The 16,361-nt window shown below is 38.5% G+C and overlaps 2 protein-coding genes across 2 annotated transcripts; one reads left to right on the top strand and one right to left on the bottom strand.

Moving 5' to 3' along the window:
* The first annotated feature begins 3,804 nt into the window (after nt 1-3,804).
* On the top strand, nt 3,805-7,108 carry LOC109087341 (transmembrane protein 178B-like). Its single transcript, XM_019101548.2, has 4 exons — nt 3,805-4,880; nt 5,601-5,714; nt 6,065-6,202; nt 6,292-7,108. The coding sequence occupies exons 1-4, from the start codon at nt 4,499-4,501 to the stop codon at nt 6,546-6,548; spliced, it is 891 nt and encodes a 296-aa protein (XP_018957093.1). The 5' UTR covers nt 3,805-4,498; the 3' UTR covers nt 6,549-7,108.
* LOC109087352 (CCR4-NOT transcription complex subunit 4-like) lies at nt 6,989-15,608 on the bottom strand. The gene is made up of 13 exons (XM_042715415.1): nt 15,341-15,608; nt 13,882-14,104; nt 13,091-13,288; nt 12,019-12,105; nt 11,826-11,927; nt 11,553-11,678; nt 11,301-11,422; nt 10,420-10,629; nt 10,236-10,293; nt 9,885-10,140; nt 9,361-9,789; nt 8,566-8,799; nt 6,989-8,478 (listed from the first exon to the last, which is right to left on the bottom strand). The coding sequence occupies exons 2-13, from the start codon at nt 14,053-14,055 to the stop codon at nt 8,159-8,161; spliced, it is 2,316 nt and encodes a 771-aa protein (XP_042571349.1). The 5' UTR covers nt 14,056-14,104; nt 15,341-15,608; the 3' UTR covers nt 6,989-8,158.
* Between the last annotated feature and the right edge of the window lie 753 nt (nt 15,609-16,361).

Below are 16,361 nucleotides of genomic sequence, written 5' to 3' on the forward strand. Positions count from 1 at the left end.
TGTTGTTAAACTATGTTACAAATTCATTGAACACATTTTCATTTCTGTTGAAAATGAAGAGTGCTGATGACCTATTTTTCTAGGCCAAAACCCAAAAAAGGCTTTGGTTAAATGCCTGAAATAAGGCTTGTGGTTAACACAAGCTCAAGATATTTTCTTGTTTTATTCTATGACATAAAATACATAATACCCCCTTATATTTATTTTTAATTTTTTTACTTGTCTTGAAAATGGCTGTTGTATTTTGTTTATAGAATATGTTTAGCTTACTTTTGGCGATTATTTATGCTTAAAAATTCATAAAAGTTGTGTTCATTTGTGAAAATTGGCATGATAAACAAAATGTATAAGAAACATAAACTTCTGCTGGTCACAGAACTTATTTTCTGCAATATATAAAAAGCAAGTGGAAAAGTCTTTGCATCACTGCAACTCTCTTTTATGTATAAAAAAGAACATTCTTGCATTTAGTTGTAAATAATTACTGTATTTTATGTTGTAGAAAAATCTGAACATATCTTCAAGTAGCCTATAAACCACAATATTGCTTCACTAAATCAAACACCTCCATTCTAAAAACCCATTGAAATTCAAAGGGATGTCACAACTGATTAATTTCTATTTATTTATTTATATGATACAGTAATCTGAGCATAACATTAGTAATTCTTTCAGTAGGCTAATTAATCTGTATTATGAATTGGGCCAGACATTCTTTTCTGATGAAATATCAATATACAAAGTTCAGCTTCCAGAATGTGGATATTTTGGGGTTTCCAGGACAATGTCTGTTATGTCATTATTTTGTTTATGTCTAATTTAATTTGATTAATGCAATTAGTGCCTATCAAATGCGATTGAGTTGAATTAGCAATTTGGCGGGCGAACTAGCCAATCAGAGACCAGCGGGAGGGTCCATCGGTATGACGTCATCAACATTATATAAAGCTTTGCCGCGTAAGGGAATGCACAGAGTACTTCTTCTAACCCTAACGCTCTTTGGCTTCCTGTACGGTATTTATACTGTTTTATCTTAGGCTTTCAGTATATTACAGGAAGTTTTCCGCGGTTCCGATGCGTCTAAAAAAGCTATAGAGTACTCTGAAGCTCGGTCTCACAGGTTTGACCGTTTGTGCGCGGACAGTCCGACTGCCGCGAAGAGTTCATCTCTGCTGCACATGCGTCGGATCTGTGGGCGTTCAGCACGCTGAGCAGATTAAATTGAGCATGGCGAACTTGCGGACCTCTCCAATGATCCTGCAAATACGCCCGCGCTCAGACACTCACTGCAGGGTTGGATTCCTCCGATATGCCGTTTGATTGTGCTTTGCTTTGTGTATCGCGAGCTTGTGTAAGTGCTGTGATTGAATCATGCCTCGCGCTTTTGGTTTTGTTGTTGACTCGTCTGGCCTTAGTTTTTGGTTTGTTTTAAACGTGTTTTTTACTACAGAGCAGCAAATGTGCACCCCAACCCTGTTATTGTTTTTTTGTTTAGTTTTTTGAAGCAATGTTGTTTATTTTTTGAAATTTGACTGTGAATGGAGTTGGTGTGATGGCACACCCTGCTTAATTTTCTGTAGACTGTTGTAAAAAGCAATTATATATATAATATTATATATATATATAATTAAAATAATATAAATTTTTTTTTTTTTTTTTTTTTTTTTTTATTTAATGAGTGGTAGCTTTGTTACGACACTGAAGTATAAACTGACTTGCTCTCAATAAAATCGATTTAAGAACTACTGGAAGTGTTTTGCTTTTGTACTTTGTGTTGAATGTATAAATGTTTGAGTTTTGAATAAAGTGGCTATTAAATGAATGTTGCCAGTATGCGTTTCTGGGCATTATGAAACTTTATATTTTAAAAATGGTTGAATTTCACCAAATATAGGCTCAAATGATTTCCAAATTGTTCTTTAAACAACGGTGTTCATTCAAACTAATCTTAACCTTAAAGCACACAACTCTGCTTAAATTATGTATTCGATGTGCACCTACAAATACAATCTGCTTTGCTGAGTGTGTGTGGTATCTCTGAAGAATGACTGAAGCCTCAGCAGGTTCTGGAGCAACAAATTTGGCTTTCAAGTACTGTGTATGCATTTATTTGTGTGCTTTAAACATTTATACAACACTACTTGCAGGGTTTTTGTGGGTCTTAATTTGCCCCGTCACAAATCAAGGGCAGAAATTTCTAAAACTGAAGCAAAAAGTCCGATGTCATGGCATTTAAATCTTGCATGCACTGCAATTATTATTTTTTCAATACAAATATCTAAACGTCTTTACATCAAGAATCCTTTAGTTGAAATGCATATTTAAAAATTTATGTAAAATATGCATGTATCTTTAAAGGGGTCATAAAATGCTACATGCACTTTTACAAGTTGTCTGAATTGAAATGTGTGTTGGCAGTGTGTGTACACAACCACCCAATAATGATAAAAAATTTATTTTATTTTTTTTAATCTCGTTAAATCATTTCCCCTTTCTCAAATCGAGCCGATCTCAGACAGGCCCCTCCCACGATGGTTTGATTGACAGTAGCGTTTTAGCACAGACTTGGATGTTAGTTAATTCAACTTGTGCAATTTAGGGGGCGTGGTTGGATCCAGATCCAACTCCTCCCACCTTAAATATACCTAAGCCTACCCGTCTCCACCCCCTGATCACTAAACCCATCCTTCTCCACCCCAAAACCTACTAATCTCCACCCCCTAGATGGGGATCCAACCACGCCCCCTGGATCTTGTGTTCTGCAGTGAGGGGCTAATGAGCAGATGTAGACAAGAATGACTCCTAAGTGATCGAGGTGTTCTGTTGTTGGATGTAATAATAAACACAGCATTCATCATTTACTCCTGACATCTGAGCAGCAGAAGGCGCAGTGGATAACTTTTGTTTTTACTAAATACGTCTATGTTCGCCCAAATCATTCGTGATCCAGCTTCACCAACAGAAGTAGTGAGTGTACGTTTTTTTTTTAATGAATCTATGCAAATCGCCTTTCCTAATAATGTGCTAATTAGCAAGTTTCACGATGAATGCTGCTAAAGTTTGCGGTCTCTCAGAGAGAAGCTCGGAAGAGAAGGGCGGGGTCAGCAGAGCTCATTTGCATTTTAAAGGAAAATGCTACAAAACGGCTTGCTCTGAAAAGAGGTGTTTTTGACAGGGTGAAAATGGTGTTGTTTTACACTACCACTGAGAAATTTTAACCAAACTATGTTACAGACTTTTCATTAAGACCCTAAAGAATCACATCGACTTGAAATGGGCATCCAATGACCCCTTTAAGAACAAACATCTGTCAATGAGGTATGAAAACTTATTTTCCCTTTTAATTAAGTTGATTTTCCTGAGCCCATTGGTAGTTATTTGTTTTTGGTTTAATCAAACTCGCTTCATTTTGATGCTTTTATCAAACACTGCTTGTGTCATTTGCTTCTCAAGTGCCCTAAATGTGTATTGATTTAATAATCTTCAGACATTTTCAGTACACTAAAAGTTACTTCCATATTCTAGTAGTGGTTGGGAGGCAGTGCTATTCGACTTTTGTTTATTTTCTTATTTTTATTTTTTTTTCAAACTTGGAAGCGTTGCTACAGCGATACAAGACGTTTACATTTTGACACCATGTTGACATATTCCGTTCCATTTAATTTATTGGTCTTACCTTTATAAAACCTGCAGAAACTGACTTGTCATTAAGCTTATACATGAATTTCAGACTGTATCGGGGCTTGTTTTGGTTGTAATGTTTAACAGTTCTACAAACAATAGTTTGTCTGTGTACTGATAACTTGATACAGGAACAAAGAAGTATGGTAAAATATGAATTTTTTAAGGGGTTAAATGGACAAATGTTTTCTTTTTTCATTAATTTTTTTTTTCTCTTTGGAGAAATATAATATGGGTAATAAATTGTATTTAGACTAACTACCTATAGAAAACACTGTCTGAAGATTAATCATCACTTATAAAAAAAATGGTCTAGGGCCCTACAAAATAATGGTAAAACACAACATCGTAACAACATTATAAGTTTTAAAAAGTGTCCCCTGAAACAGAATATGAAGTGTGTTTAATGAAACCAACAGCTCAATTTGCTAAAATGGCTGAAAATAATCGAAATCGTTTTTTACAGTGATTTATTTGAATGAGTTTGATCATTTTTATCTAATCATTTCCCCCTCCATATTTGAATCATTTTCAGTTCCTGTGTGTGATTGTCATGTGTCTCTGCCTGCAGCAGCTCAGAGAGGAAGAGCGGAACCCGCTCCCCCAATACAGTCTACGTGTAGGCTAGAGGAAATAACAGACAGGATTTTTGTAATAATCGACGTATCTCATTCATTTAAAAGGGCACGTTTACAGCAACCTCAGCATTTTGCCTTTTTAACACGAATTAAAAAAAGATGCTGAAGCTGGATTGATTCGCTGCCTCGGTCGAAGGAGCTGTCCACCATGAGGTGCTGATCGGCGGCCTGGCAGAACGATGGCGACGGGGAAGTGGCTTCTGTACACGGGTCTCTGTCTGTCTCTCGTCGCTTTGTGTTTCCTGACAGTCGCAATCTCATCGGATCACTGGTACGAAACGGATGCGAGGAGATACAAGGATCGTTGCCGAACTTTCTCGAACCGCAGGAGCGATCCGGGTTTCATTTACATCCCAAACCACAGCCTTCCACTGCGAGCCAGCCGAGCGAGCCTGGACCGATGGGAAGACCGACTGCTGCTGAATAGAAACCGGCGTCAGCTGTTCGCGATGAGCGCGGCGGATGAGTGCAGCAGACGCTACAATTCAACCAACATGGGGCTGTGGAGCAAATGCTACAGGGTGGGATTTGATCCAGACATCGAAGAGCTCATACAAAAAGGTAAAAACATCCACCCGAGCCTTACAGGAAAATGTGTTGGCTGTATTAATGCAAGGTTGTGTGTGTGTGTGTGTGTGTGTGTGTGTGTGTGTGTGTGTGTGTGTGTGTGTGTGTGTGTGTGTGTTTGATGCTGTGTTTGTGTGTGTGTGTTTGTTTGTGTTTGTGTGTGTTAGCTTGACATTTCTATAAAATGTATATAAGCAGGCCTATGGATGCATAAGAGTAAAGTGCCAATTCATTTTAATAAAAAAAATGCTTGAATGTTTTCTCAGTATTGGACATCATGAGCATGTCTGAAAATAAAAAAAAAAACATTCAGTTTTCTATGAATTGTAGTGGTTTGGACTAGTGGTCCTTGAGCTTGGTCCTGGAGTACCTGAGCAATGCACATTCTGGATGTCTACCTTATTTATCACACTTGATATATTTCATCAGCTCGTTAGTAAGATCTGAACATGGTGGTACTCCAGGACCTGGATTGAGAACCACTAATTTAGACCGGATGAGCAATACTCACTCGACCATCTGTGTAGTATACTCATCTAAACACGACACTTGTCCATATGCACAAGAAGATTCAGCTCCACAGGGGACTTGGTCCACCTAATTATGAGCTTGACTTACCTTGACCTTAAATGTTTGAGCTTAAGCTGGGCTTGTATACAGGTTCTAATTATCATACTGGGTCTAGATCTAATGATGCTTTTCTTGTTTTTCCAGGAACTGTTGAGCGTTGCTCCTTTATAAAGTACTATTACTCCTCTCCAGTGACACGAAAGGATATTTCCTACAATATCACCAAGACTATCCAGCAAGATGATTGGCATGCCCTGCGTAAGTGGGACTTATTCTTTTCGGTCTGCATCAGTGGTGTCCCGGGCCCTCTTACTATGGTGTAGTGTACTAATTGGGACCTCAATAAGGGTTTCCTACCCTAACAATTATTGTCCTGGGCACATGAAGTCCCTGCATATGAATGTATTTGATATAACGGTAGAGTTTAAAGCAAGGGTAACAAATCCTTCTCCTAGAGTTCCCACCGTCCTGTGTAGTTTGGCTGGAACCAGCTAATTAACATCTTTAGGATTATTAGAAACTTTTTTCAGGTTGCAGCTAAACTCTGAAAGAAGGTGGCCCTCCAGGAGCAATATTGGACACCCCCAGTAATTTGTGTCCTTCTCCAGATTTGCGTCGGATGACAGCTGGCTTCATGGGCATGGCTCTATCCATCATCCTATTTGGCTGGACCATTGGAGTTTTGGGCTGTTGCTGGGAACAAGGCCTCATGCATTATGTTGCCGGTCTGCTCTTCCTTATGGGAGGTATGTGATTTCCTCCTCTTTTGTTATCTTAAAAAATTCATTGGCATGGTGCCTTATCTCTAAACAACTAGTATTATGCCCTACCACAGGTACCTTCTGCATAATCTCTCTTTGCACCTGTGTGGCTGGCATCAACTTTGAACTGTCTCGGTACCCACGTTATCTCTTCAGCCTCCCGGATGATATAAGCCATGGTTACGGCTGGTCCATGTTCAGTGCATGGGGAGGGCTAGGACTGACCCTCATAGCTGGGTTCTTCTGCACCCTGGCACCATCGATTCAGCCTCCCCCACAATCCCGTACCTCCTGTGCTAAGTCTCGCATGGAGAACGGAACGGTGTGCTAAAGCTTCACATGACACTTTGTACATTGATATAAACTTGTTCATAGATTTCGTCATGGGTATTAAAAGCACGGAGGCTGTTGAAAGACATTTTGTGCTGGAAGGTGACAAGCCGTGTCTGTCGAGACTCTCAAATGATGTGCAAAAAGAAGAATCTGTTATAAAAGCACATTTGTACAGTTGTATAAAAGCTTTCTTCCCGACATGAGTCCAGCATGTCCTTGGTGAAGCGGATTTTGGTGTTTTGTCTTTGTGTTCAGTAGACCGTGTTCAAAACGAGTTTCCAAGACCTTGCCGATGTATAATTACCATGAATTTCATGCGTTGTAGATGTTTTCAATGTCAATAATTTCTTCATTGGACAATAAAATGCCTCATGTAAAAAACCCTACAGTTTCTACTCAAGCTACACATCATCAGAAAAAAAGAGAATCAAACTGAGGCAATGAATACTCAATTTTATTTAAGATTTCACTGTTCCAGACCAGCAGAAAAGGGGTCAATTCTTCTCTTTTAGCGCTTTATTTTGTATTAAATGATCTCAGCAGCATGTTAAACCCAAATGTTGGACTACATTGATTTTTTTCCTGAAAGAATGAGTGATTGCATTTGATAAATACTGTTTAGTATGGCCACACAGATGAGAGAGAGAATGGAAATCATTTGAAGGCCTTGGAATGGTGGCATGTTAGTGTGTGTGTGCCTGTCTTCACGCTTTTAACACTCATTTTATCTGCAATCATGCCTTGACATGTCTCCTTTGTTACCATTATCATCCTTCCAAAGGTTCCAGACTTGATTCCTGATTCATACCTTGTATGAATGGCTTATTCTATAGGCAGGCCAATAAACACTTCCACAGTGGTCTTTCTCACTTCCCTTCATGGGAATGAAGTTACTATAGACATTGTGTAGTGGCATGTCAGGTCTCACACCACCATGCTTGCCCAGAGATGCTTAGGCAAACCCTTGAATCCAAAATGGATCCCAGTCTAAGATTAGAGAAGGTACTACTCTGTGATTAATGGAGTCCCTTCTAATGAGGACCAGGACTTGGATTCTACAAATGCACTCAGCTCTGGCTCCGTAAACATTAAACGTGTAAGAAGCCAAGAGCATTACACAGATTTATCTTATAATCCATTTCCTTCAAATGGTGGTGAGACCTAACTTACGGGAATTATAAAGATTCACAGTATTAAATTACAGTCTGTACCTTGGATAGAGTGATGCAAATCAGACATGTTATTCGTTTAAGCACATTCCGCTTAGCCGTTGTTAGTCACATGTACACATCAGTGCTCACGGTTTCCTCTGCACATTTCAGTGTCAGACACTTTTATTTTTACCCAGAATCATATGTGAATGTTTGTGTGTGTATATATGTGTTAGGACCCTCAGTGTCTGTCTCAATCATTACCCTGCACTGATGGTGCTCATCATACAGAGATGTGTGCCTTGAAAAAAAACTGACAACAGACAAAAAATTCCTGTTGGGAAAGGGATGGAGAGTGAAAGGGTAGAAAGACAAGAGCTTATGTTATGTTATTAATGGAAGGGGTATATTTGCAGTTTCATATTTGTGATGCAGTTAAATTGAGAGAGGGCTGTCTTTAGTGACGGTCAATACCGGCACTCTGTAGGATGTCTGTGGCCGTCTGCACTGGGGGTCTGAAGGCTGTCTGAAAGCCTGGAGGTGGGGAGTGGAACTGACTTGGGGTTAGTGTGGGAGGAGGGAGGTAAGGGGCCCAGGCGGCTCTGTGTAAGGAGAGTTGGGCCGCCGCGTCCAGGAGGCCGGTGTGTGGGGGCTGTATGAGTGCGCTGGAGCTGGGCGGTCCGTCCATCTCTGTGAGTGTCTGCAGCGACTTGAGCCAGTGTGGCGGATTGTCATCCTGGAGACAGTCCAAACTGTTGCCTGTGGATGATGGGATACCTGGAGTTTAAAAAGGGACATGAATGAGTACTATTAGCGATGAAGGATTTATCCATAAGCAGAGGGTTTATGAAACACAAATCACACCTGTGATGATGGCGGGATCCATCCAACTGGCCGTACTGTCCCAGCTGAGGCTGTGCGAGACTCCAGTCGAGCCTACTGGCACCCCGATGTGGTTCACACTGGAAGTGGAGGAAGAGGAGGAGGAAGAGGTAGAGTTCGGGAGGCCTCCGAAGTTGATGTTGATATTTGGTAGGAGTGCTCGCAGTCCGTCCTGCCACTCTTTCACATTTAGATTTTCTACAGAGCCATTGTTTTCTGAAATTAATTAAAAAAATGAGAATTGAAACTCCTTACGTCTACATGAAAATGACATTTGCAAACAATTTTACGTTAAATGGGATAATCAACAAGAATAAAAAAATAGGTAACAGATTACCAGTCTTATCTTAGTATTATTTCTATACTATTATAGGATTTATAAGCTATTTATATTAATTTTTATTTTAATTTATAGCTTTTTTATAAAAATATTTTCAGTTTTCATTTTAATTTTAGTTTAAATAGTTAAAAATATTTCTATTTAGCTATATGTTTCAGTTTTACTCCATTTGGAAGTAACTTTTACTTGTTTTAGTTGGGTTTCCATTTAATTTTATTTATGCATTTTTTTTTGAATTTAGTTTTTATTTTTAAATTGCAAAATAAAACAAACATAACTAGAGTTCAGAAGAGAACGAGTTCAACAACTTGTTTGTATTTGGATCAGTGGGCTACAACTGTAGCCTTGCTTAGACCAGGTGTTTTAACGCAAACACACACACACACACACACACACAGGTGCTTCACAAAAAACACGAGACAGATGCATCCCCTAACCTGATATAGGAATCCCCCCAAGGCCGGTGCTGTGGTGCTGGGCCGGCATGCTCAGGTCTAAGAAATGGCTGTGTGCAGCTGAGGCCGTGTGGTTCAAGTGTGTGAGGTTATTGCGGGTGGGGAGGCCCATCCAGGGGTGGCGTGCGGCCATGTGTTGGGGCAGGCTGAAGGAGTTATAGAGGCCTCTGTGCTGGAGGTGAGGAAGGCGCTGTTGGCCATTGGGGAGGCTGGTCTGGTGGGAAGAGGGATTGGGAGAGAGGGGAGAATGCTCCTGGACTGACAGCTCTTTCTCTATGAGGTCGGCCAGGGCCTTCCGTGTGACGTCAAATGGGTCGAAGCCGAGGTCATCGTCCTGCTGCTGCTGCTTGGCCGAAGAGCCAAAACCGAAGGCCGCCTGCCAATCAGTAGAGGACGACACTGGGATAGTGTCTGCAAAAAGGAAGAGAGATTGATGGGCTTATCTGATTAGCTCCGCCCACACTGCAATCTTATTGGTCCAAAATGCATTTACTGCACACGCCTACCTGAGGTGAAAAGGCTCTGTGGTTCTGGAGTCATGGGCCAGTCAGAGGCTCCCTGTGGTGAACTGGAGAAGGGGGGCAGGCCGCTGGGAATGGGGTTGGGATGTCTGAAATTGCTGTTGTCTGAGAAAAGAGACTGAGACTCTGCTGCCGCCCCCTCAAAGGGTGAGCGTGCTGTGAGTTCAGCCACGCTGATGGGCACAACGAGGCTGGGTTTAGTAAGGCCAGGTGGAGGAGATGGGGAATCGCTACTGGATGTCTGTCAAACCAAATGCAACCAGATGGATTAAAAAAAATTATAAAACAAACCCACAATAACTATTCTTAGGGATTCAAGAGTTTTTTAGCACTTACCTGTGATATAGTTTCCCCATTTCCTAGATTTATGGATTCTGATTGTTTGCCAATTGGACTGAAATGAAAGGACAGTGTGATAAGCACACACCAAAACACACAGAAAGAAAAAACACTTGAAATGATTCATTGTATATTGCTGAATATCAAAGGTACTATTGGCTAGGCTTCTGCAGTACAATACCTGGTAGGCTCTAAGGCTGATGGGAAAGGTGGAAGGCCCGTGTTCTGTTCTGTTCCCTGTTCAGAGTCTGGTTCATCTGGAGTCATGTGGTCTGAGTCTGTTAGGCAGTCTAAAAGAGGAGGAGACTTGCGATGCTCTGTGGTTAAACCATTAACCATTTTCCCATAGTTCTGTAATGAGGGCCACCCTTCTTTATTGGTACTGTTGGGTCTGGAAAAATAATGCTAAAGTTAAAAATGAAACTCACACCTCACTCAAAGATTGAATATATGCACTTCTGAAAACTGAATATATAAACTACCATTTAAAAGTTTGAGGTGAGAAATATTTTTGTTTAAAATTAATACTATTAATTAGCAGGGATGAATTAAATTGATCAAAAGTGACTGGCATGTATAATAACAAATAGTCAATTTTCAAATAAAATGCTGTTCTTTTGAACTTTCTATTCATCAAAGAAATATGTGTATACAGTCTCAACAAAACATTAAGCAGCACTGTTTTCAACACTAATAACAATAAGAAATGTTTCTTGATCAACAAATTGGGATTGCTGAAAATTCAATCACAGGAATAAATATATTTAAAACACGAGGACTAAATTATTTTAAAACATATTTAATTTTTTTTAATTGTATTATTTCACAATTATTATTTTGATTGCATTTTTGATCAGATAAATGCCTTGATGAGCATAAGACACCAAATTGTTTAATGGTACTGTGTATTTTTTTCTATACATTTTAAGAAATGAATAATTATTTAGTTAATTATAGAACATAATGCAATAAATAAAGCAACTTTCAATTTTGGATTATAAATATGAATATGTTCATCTGACTGGGTGTGTGCAGGAATGAAATTCAGGATAAAAACAACACCTCTGAGTGGAATTGGCTTTGCTCTTCGACTTCTCTCCACATGCTGAGGTTTGTAAGAAGTTGGGGTTTGATTTGTAAAGGTCTTGGAGTAATTTTTGTTCATACTCTTGATGTTTCCCAGCCTAAAAACAATTTACACATAGTAGTCGAACAATATCCAGATAAATAAAACAGCAAAAAATGTTGTAAATGTAATTAATGTATTGACACTGTCTCGACTGATTGATCTGCAGTGTAAACACATGCGCTCACCTGCATTTCTTCTTTTGTAAAACTAGCCGCTTCATCCCCCAGTTCGTGTAAATACATGCAGTCCGGCTTAGGACACTGCATGCTTTTGAGAAAATAACTGCAGTACTTTGTTGTACCTAAAGACGCCTTGAGACAAAACACAGACAGGTAATTAGTTTAACAGCAAACAACTTTAAAGTGACAGAAAACAATAAATATTCATCACAGACATAATATACTTATTGTATGATAATATTTTGTTAATGGCTTAGGTTGTGATGGTTTTGCACTTACCTTGAGTGTTCTCCCATCCACTATGACATTGTTCACACACTGTATTGCTCTAAGGGCATCCTCTGAACGAATGTAAGTTACATAGGCACTGGCACTAGGACCCTGTGGAGTAAAAGGTCAAAATAAATATAAAAAGTGTGTGTGAGCAAGCATCAAGTTTCATAACTGATATCACACATGTGGCTTTTCTTACCTGTGAACCTGCATATGATGTGCTATTATTGATGACCACTTTATGGATTTTGCCGAACTTTCCGAAATATTCCGGGCGCTTTAGAACCTAAGAAGTAATCAAAGTGACAGTGATTCTTCAAGTGAATTACTGCATGAACCACAAAACAGACACTACGCTGAATTATGCCCACGTATCACACAATCAAACTGTGAAATGAAATGAGGAAGGAAATTTCCTTTTGTTCAGCAAAATGTAAATGACTTGCTGATGAAAACACTCTATTTTTGTGCTATTCTCATTCACCTCCTACAGGAAGTGACACATTTCTGTTTGATGTGATATGGCCAGAAGTGGCAACTGATATCAGTGATTTAAATACACAAATACCGTGATTAAATACATTACCGTTCAAACATTTGGAATCAGTAAGAATTAAAAAAAATAAATGACCACTTTCGTTAATTCTTTGTACACTACTGTTCAAAAGTCTGGGGTCAGTGAGAACTTTTTGTTTTTTTGAAAGAAATTAATACATTTATTCAGCAAGAATGCATTATATTTATCAAACATTACAGTAAAGATATTAATGATGTTAAATGCTGTTCTTTTAGACTTTCCACTCATCAACAAATATTTCCATGAAAATATTCAGCACAACTGTTTTAAACATTTATAATAATAATAATAATATGCATTTTTTAAGCAGCATATTAGAATAATTTCTGAAGGATCATGTGACACTGAAAACTGTAATGTCTGCTGAAAATTCAGCTTTGCCATCACAGAAAGAAATTACATTCTAAAATATATTAAAATGAAATATTTTTTAATTTTAGCAACATTTCACAATATTACTGCTTTAACTAGATTTTAAAATAATAAATGCAGCCTTGGTGAGCATAAGAGACTTCTTTCAAAAACAAAAAAAAATAGAGGCAGAAACTAGTGATTATTATTTAGTAATATGAGTCTTTATTCTCACTAATGTAATTACTAAAAAATATCAAAGTTCATAATTCAGTAGATTCAAATAATCATTATATAGCAAAAACAAAAAAAGGCATTGGAATTGTCTAATACGAGCATTCACCTCCGCATCTGCAAGTCTTTGAGAAAGTCCCACGACGAACACGAGGTTCCTCTGCACCACACGGACACTGGCCAGGTGCTTGCGGTTCTCCGTCACCTTCTGCTTCTTTTCGTTCTGCTTCTGCTTCTTCTCGTTCTTTATCCTCTGGATCTCCTCTTGTGACAGCGGTTTGTAAACTGCCGGATCCTCCGGGTAAGGCTACAGAACACACAGAGCCTGTTACCGCGCTTGAACCAGTATCTGAAGGGTGGCAATTCTCAAAGAACTTTGCAAATAGGTCAAGTTTTCAAGCTGACACCATCACAGTGAGTCAAATGAACCACATCGCGTTTACACTTGGGAAGCGTGGTTTGGCAAGAAAGTGGTGCAATACGCTTTAGCCTCAATTGCATAACCAGGCTTGAGAACATTACGGCCGGTTAACCAGACAATGTTTGGCCACTGTGCTTGTACAAAACAATGTCTTTTTATATTTAACAATACAATCACACCTAACATTTTCCTCCAAATTTCTCATCCCTTTTAAATGTTTTTTATAAGCCCTTTTATTCTGCAAGCTATCTGTGATTATATTCGGGTTTCATTATTTGCATTCATTAACATCATTGTCTCCAGCTGTTCGTGAGAACCACTGTTTTAGATATTGCTATCGACTACTGCCTGAAAAGGTGCACATCAAGAACAGCTTCTCATATACAATGTAACAGCGACCCAATGGCGACGTTGATATGTAACAAGCAGTCCTCCACTATCATTAGAAGCCTGCGCACAAATTTCAAGCAGAATCGTACCTTTCTGCAAGCAGGGCAGAGGCCGTTCTCGTCTGTGCGGATGCGGTGCCAGCAGAAGCGGCAGATCTGGTAGCCGCAGGTGCAGGGGAAGAAGTTGACATCGTCGATCTCCAGCGGTTCCATGCACAGTGGGCACTCCATGGGGTCTTCTTTCAGCTCGGGACTGCGGGACATCCTATCGTACGGCAAGTTCGGGAGAGTCTCTGGCAGGTCGGCCGAAGGGCTGATGCAAAGTCAAGGCAAGTGGATTTGATTTAAATGTGGCAGCCTGGATGATGACAATACTTTATTCTAGTACATAAATGCTCTTATTAAATAATCATATTGAAAAATGGCAGGCAGTTAGATTAAAACAAAGTGAACAGCCATGACAAATGAATACAGTCAGCTGTCATGGGCTCATAGCAGTCCAAAACATCAAGCTACCACAAAAAAGCACATTAAGCCTTTTTATGTTACTCTCATTACAGTCAGTTAGCCCAGTTGTCTATAAATATGCTGATGTTTTGGGATTGCAGAATAGGACCACTGGGTCACATTAGAGACGACTGCAAGTCAGGTGTTCACGGGCCATGAATAGACACGAATACCTGATTTAAAATGTGCAAATTTCAAATAAATGATTGTTACACACAATACAGAGACAATGTTGTATGCAGCACAAAACACTAAAGCTTGTTATCTGAATGAACTGCGAATCGCATCATACCATTCAGTATCTCTTTTGTCCAACGCTGACATTTGTATCACAACAAATACATTTTTAAACAATGTAGCAAAAATGTTAATTCTAAAAGCAAATTATTATTAGCATTTTAAGTGAAATCGTATATTAAACATTCACACTTCAATCTCTCGCATCTGCCCAGTTGCTGTTTTCTCAAAGCCTGCCTGTTTTCTCAAATTGACATTAAATAAGTAACCAACACATTTAATACGATTAGTATCTATGAATCTTTATTAAAATCGCAATTACTGATATCTCACATCGTATATGTCTAGCGGCGCGTCAGTCGAGATGAAAGCCGGTGAGGTGTCTCCACGGCTGGGACAGACTTCATCTGACGTGCGGCACAAAACACAACGCCTAAAAACGTTTAATTCACCCTCCAACAATCAATAACACATAAACTTAAAAGCACGCATATTTTGAAATGACTGTAAAGGAATAAAACGACTTTCCCTCCATATATATTTTGTCGACAACGAATGTTTTCTAAACGTTTCTATGTTGCGGCCTACATACAGCTAAAGCCTGCGACTCTCCTACTAAACGGCCCGGTGACTAGAGGAGGAACCGCCGCCTGTCCACCTTCATCCTTTACTTAAACTCAATGTTTTATTCTTTAACCACGGGGTTAGTCTGCTTCAACACACTTATACAAACCTAATACTGATGTAGTAGTTATATTCGGGTGCTCTGATCACGATTAAAGCAGTTGTTTTGTAGGGTACTCACTTCAACTAGCTGGTCCTGTGTTGCAGGGATTCCACTCCAAGGGTTATTCACTCTAGTTTAGGCGGGGGTTCTGCCTCTCAACTCATCAGATGTGCCTATCTGATAGTTTGGAATGAGCACTATTCCACAGCTCAGATGTTAAAAAAATGATTAGATGTTTTCCTACTCAGTTTTACTGTTTGTTTAGGTAACAGATTCTTACCACCATCTTACACTGAAATGAGGAGGGAATACAGTAACCAGTCACTTCTCATTGAGTTTGCGCAAGACTTGAGGCACAATGCATTGTGGGAGATGTCGTTTATTTAGTCGTCATCATTTTTAACATCAGTAATGTACTACTGTCGCCACAAGGGGCGATACATATTGCCATATATTATCATATTTAGGCACAGCTAGGAATAAAAAAAAATAAATCAAGTTAAAAAGTATTTGAATTTTATATTTTTTTAAATTAGTTTTTGTTATTGTAACAGTTATAGAGATTACAACGAAATATTTAACTAAATAACTTTGATTTATATGACGATTTCTTTTAGTTTTCTCAGCATTTATATTGACATTTTTATATATTTGAAACTCACCCAAATGCTAATGTTAAATGTAATTTTTTAATAGTAAAGTTTGATGTATTTTCTCAGTTAATATAATAAAAACTGCATGTATAATTATACAAGAATGACAATTTAAAAATTGTATTAAAATAATTTTATTTTACATTTAAAAAATTAACTTTTTCAACATTTACTCAAATAGTAATGTTAAATGTAACCTTTTTAATAGCTACATTTTACATACTCTCTGAGTTAATATAAGATGATAAAAACTGCATGCATAGTTATACAATATTTAAAATTATACAGAAAAATTTGAAAATATAATTTGAAATTATAAAATCATTTTATTTTAATTTCTACCATTCAAAATGCAATGCAAAAGCATTGTAGTTGACATGATTTAAAATTAGTAATAAATGTTATAATAATATAAAATGCTAAAAACACAGATGTTTTAGTAGGAT

The sequence above is a fragment of the Cyprinus carpio genome, chromosome A25, assembly GCF_018340385.1.
Source record: "Cyprinus carpio isolate SPL01 chromosome A25, ASM1834038v1, whole genome shotgun sequence".
In the NCBI taxonomy this organism is placed as follows: domain Eukaryota; kingdom Metazoa; phylum Chordata; class Actinopteri; order Cypriniformes; family Cyprinidae; genus Cyprinus; species Cyprinus carpio.

What these genes read in the sequence shown, in the direction of transcription:
- LOC109087352 (XM_042715415.1), bottom strand. Translation starts at nt 14,055, where the DNA reads ATGTCCCGCAGTCCCGAGCTGAAAGAAGACCCCATGGAGTGCCCACTG. An exon ending in TCTGCCCTGCTTGCAGAAAG is followed by an intron (nt 13,289 to 13,881) that starts GTACGATTCTGC and finishes TGTGTTCTGTAG; the next exon opens with CCTTACCCGGAGGATCCGGC. An exon ending in ATGGGGAAACTATATCACAG is followed by an intron (nt 10,141 to 10,235) that starts GTAAGTGCTAAA and finishes TTGGTTTGACAG; the next exon opens with ACATCCAGTAGCGATTCCCC.
- LOC109087341 (XM_019101548.2), top strand. Translation starts at nt 4,499, where the DNA reads ATGGCGACGGGGAAGTGGCTTCTGTACACGGGTCTCTGTCTGTCTCTC. An exon ending in CGAAGAGCTCATACAAAAAG is followed by an intron (nt 4,881 to 5,600) that starts GTAAAAACATCC and finishes TTGTTTTTCCAG; the next exon opens with GAACTGTTGAGCGTTGCTCC. An exon ending in AGATGATTGGCATGCCCTGC is followed by an intron (nt 5,715 to 6,064) that starts GTAAGTGGGACT and finishes GTCCTTCTCCAG; the next exon opens with ATTTGCGTCGGATGACAGCT.